This window comes from Trachemys scripta, chromosome 9, assembly GCF_013100865.1.
Source record: "Trachemys scripta elegans isolate TJP31775 chromosome 9, CAS_Tse_1.0, whole genome shotgun sequence".
In the NCBI taxonomy this organism is placed as follows: domain Eukaryota; kingdom Metazoa; phylum Chordata; order Testudines; family Emydidae; genus Trachemys; species Trachemys scripta.
The window spans coordinates 87,929,855-87,931,755 of NC_048306.1; the positions used below are offsets into that span (position 1 = coordinate 87,929,855).

General features: G+C 43.6%; 1 protein-coding gene across 1 annotated transcript in view; it reads left to right on the forward strand.

The window, feature by feature from the left end:
- Positions 1 to 1,117, forward strand: part of SAMD7 (sterile alpha motif domain containing 7) — a 16,409-nt gene extending 15,292 nt beyond the window's left edge. Inside the window, exon 8 of the mRNA XM_034782736.1 lies at positions 712 to 1,117. Within this exon, the coding sequence (XP_034638627.1) occupies positions 712 to 984 (273 nt within the window). The 3' untranslated portion in view covers positions 985 to 1,117. The remainder of the gene's footprint in view (positions 1 to 711) is intronic.
- Positions 1,118 to 1,901: the final 784 nt, after the last annotated feature.

A 1,901-nucleotide genomic window follows, 5' to 3' on the forward strand; every position in this document is an offset into this window, starting at 1 on the left:
CCCCTTTTTTCCCTCCCCCCCCCCCCGACCAACGGAGGATTGTTCTCTCCTGTAGATTCTCCAATAATTTGACCTGTCCTTTAAAATAACCCAAGTGATGAAGCTTCCATCACTTTGTTTGGGACAGTATTCCACAGTGTTACAGATCTCACTGATAAGAAGGTTTTCCTGCCCATCAGTTACAAATGTCCTGTTCTTAATTTCATCCACTGACTTCAAATTTGTTCTCATTTCTATTTGTCTCATCTATCTTTCTCCTAACCCATGTTCCTTTTCTTCTTCTTAACCCATGTATATCTTTCATTCTCCTCTTATTAAACCTACTTCTCTCTTCTCTTAAGCATTTGTCTTATGTACCACCAATAGCCTGTATTATGCATGCTGAAGTGCACCACCTACTGGGAAGGATGGAGCTTGTTGTCTAGAGTCAACAGGGTGCTTGCTCTCCTTCCCCTACAGATTGTGCTGAGCACAGGCAAACCAATTCAGCAGAAGCTGGGGCAGTGGAGGCCATTTCTGAATTTTTGCTAACCATCCTGAGATCTGGCCCTATGAGATGGCTGGAGGCCATACAACCTGAAGGCTCTGAGGTCATGTCCCCATCAGCCCTGTGGATAATCTGGACCTACATTCAAATTTCAGGTTAAGAAGAGCAATTAGTTAAATTGACATTATTTGAAGTAATTACTGTAATTGCTTATGTCTTTAAAGGTGTCTCGGCGGCTGGGCAATGTGTTCTACATGATGAATCTTCCTATGTCCATGCCCCTTCCTTCTGCTACAGGCAAACCATCAGAGCAGCCCTCCGACATGGCCTCCCCTATTCACTGCAATAGCAGTGGTGATACACTGGGCAGTCCCTGCTCCCAAGACCCAGAAACTTCAAAAACAGTGGAGCAGACTGTTTCGGAAAACAGGGAAAATCCATGTGACACAGCTGGAGTCCAGGCTGACTTTCAGATGATCAATTTTCAGAAGAGCTGAGCTGGGTCCAACATGTACAGTGTTTTCAGTAATACAGTAGAACCCCTATGTTACAAATGGTTTCAAGGAACATCTGAAACCTTCATAAAACCAGGGATGGTGAAATAACCTCCAAATGCAGCAGGACTCAGTAAGGTATTTTTAAAAGCATTTTTTTAAAGTGCAAATACACATCAGTGCAATTAATTTCAAGTGCAATTCATACAATTGAATATTAATGCAATTAAAGCCTAAATTTAAATCAAAACTCCAAAATTATTATTCAGAACTGTTAGGGATTCAAAGAATACTGTCTTAGGGCTTGATCCTGCAGGCTGCTGAGTGCTGAGGAACTAGCTGTGAGAGGGAAAGTGGTGGCACTGAACAATTGGCTTTTGCTCAGCATCTCTTAGTGACTTCCGCTGAGAGCCCAGTTCTGCTTTGCCAGTCAATGGCAAAATTCATATGGAATTTAATGTGAGTATATGGGAACAGTTTCAAACTATAGAGAAATTTGCCTAGTGCTCTGCAATTTGAGTAAATCTCAATGCCCTCCCTGAACTGAGCACTTGTGTGTAGTGGAGACGTGGATGCAGGACGCATCGCAAACTGGTTAAATCCTGGACATTAAAATGATGCATGGAACTGCCATATTCATTATTCTGGAATACGCCGGCTGCTGCCCTTGAGTGCTGCTTTGCCTGATTGCACATATGAGCTGAGTTTCGGAGAAAGTGAGAGCAGAGGCTGTCATGAAGACGAGCCGAGAAAGAAATGTTTCCCGGTTCTTGCAGCTGGCTGGCTCAATGCCTCAGAGTCACAACCAACGATGGGCTCAGAATTCCTGCTGGCCTGTTGACCTGCAGCAGCACCCATTCCCCGTGTCTTAATTTACCTTATTAGACCACTTATTAAAAAGCACCATGCTCAGCAGCATA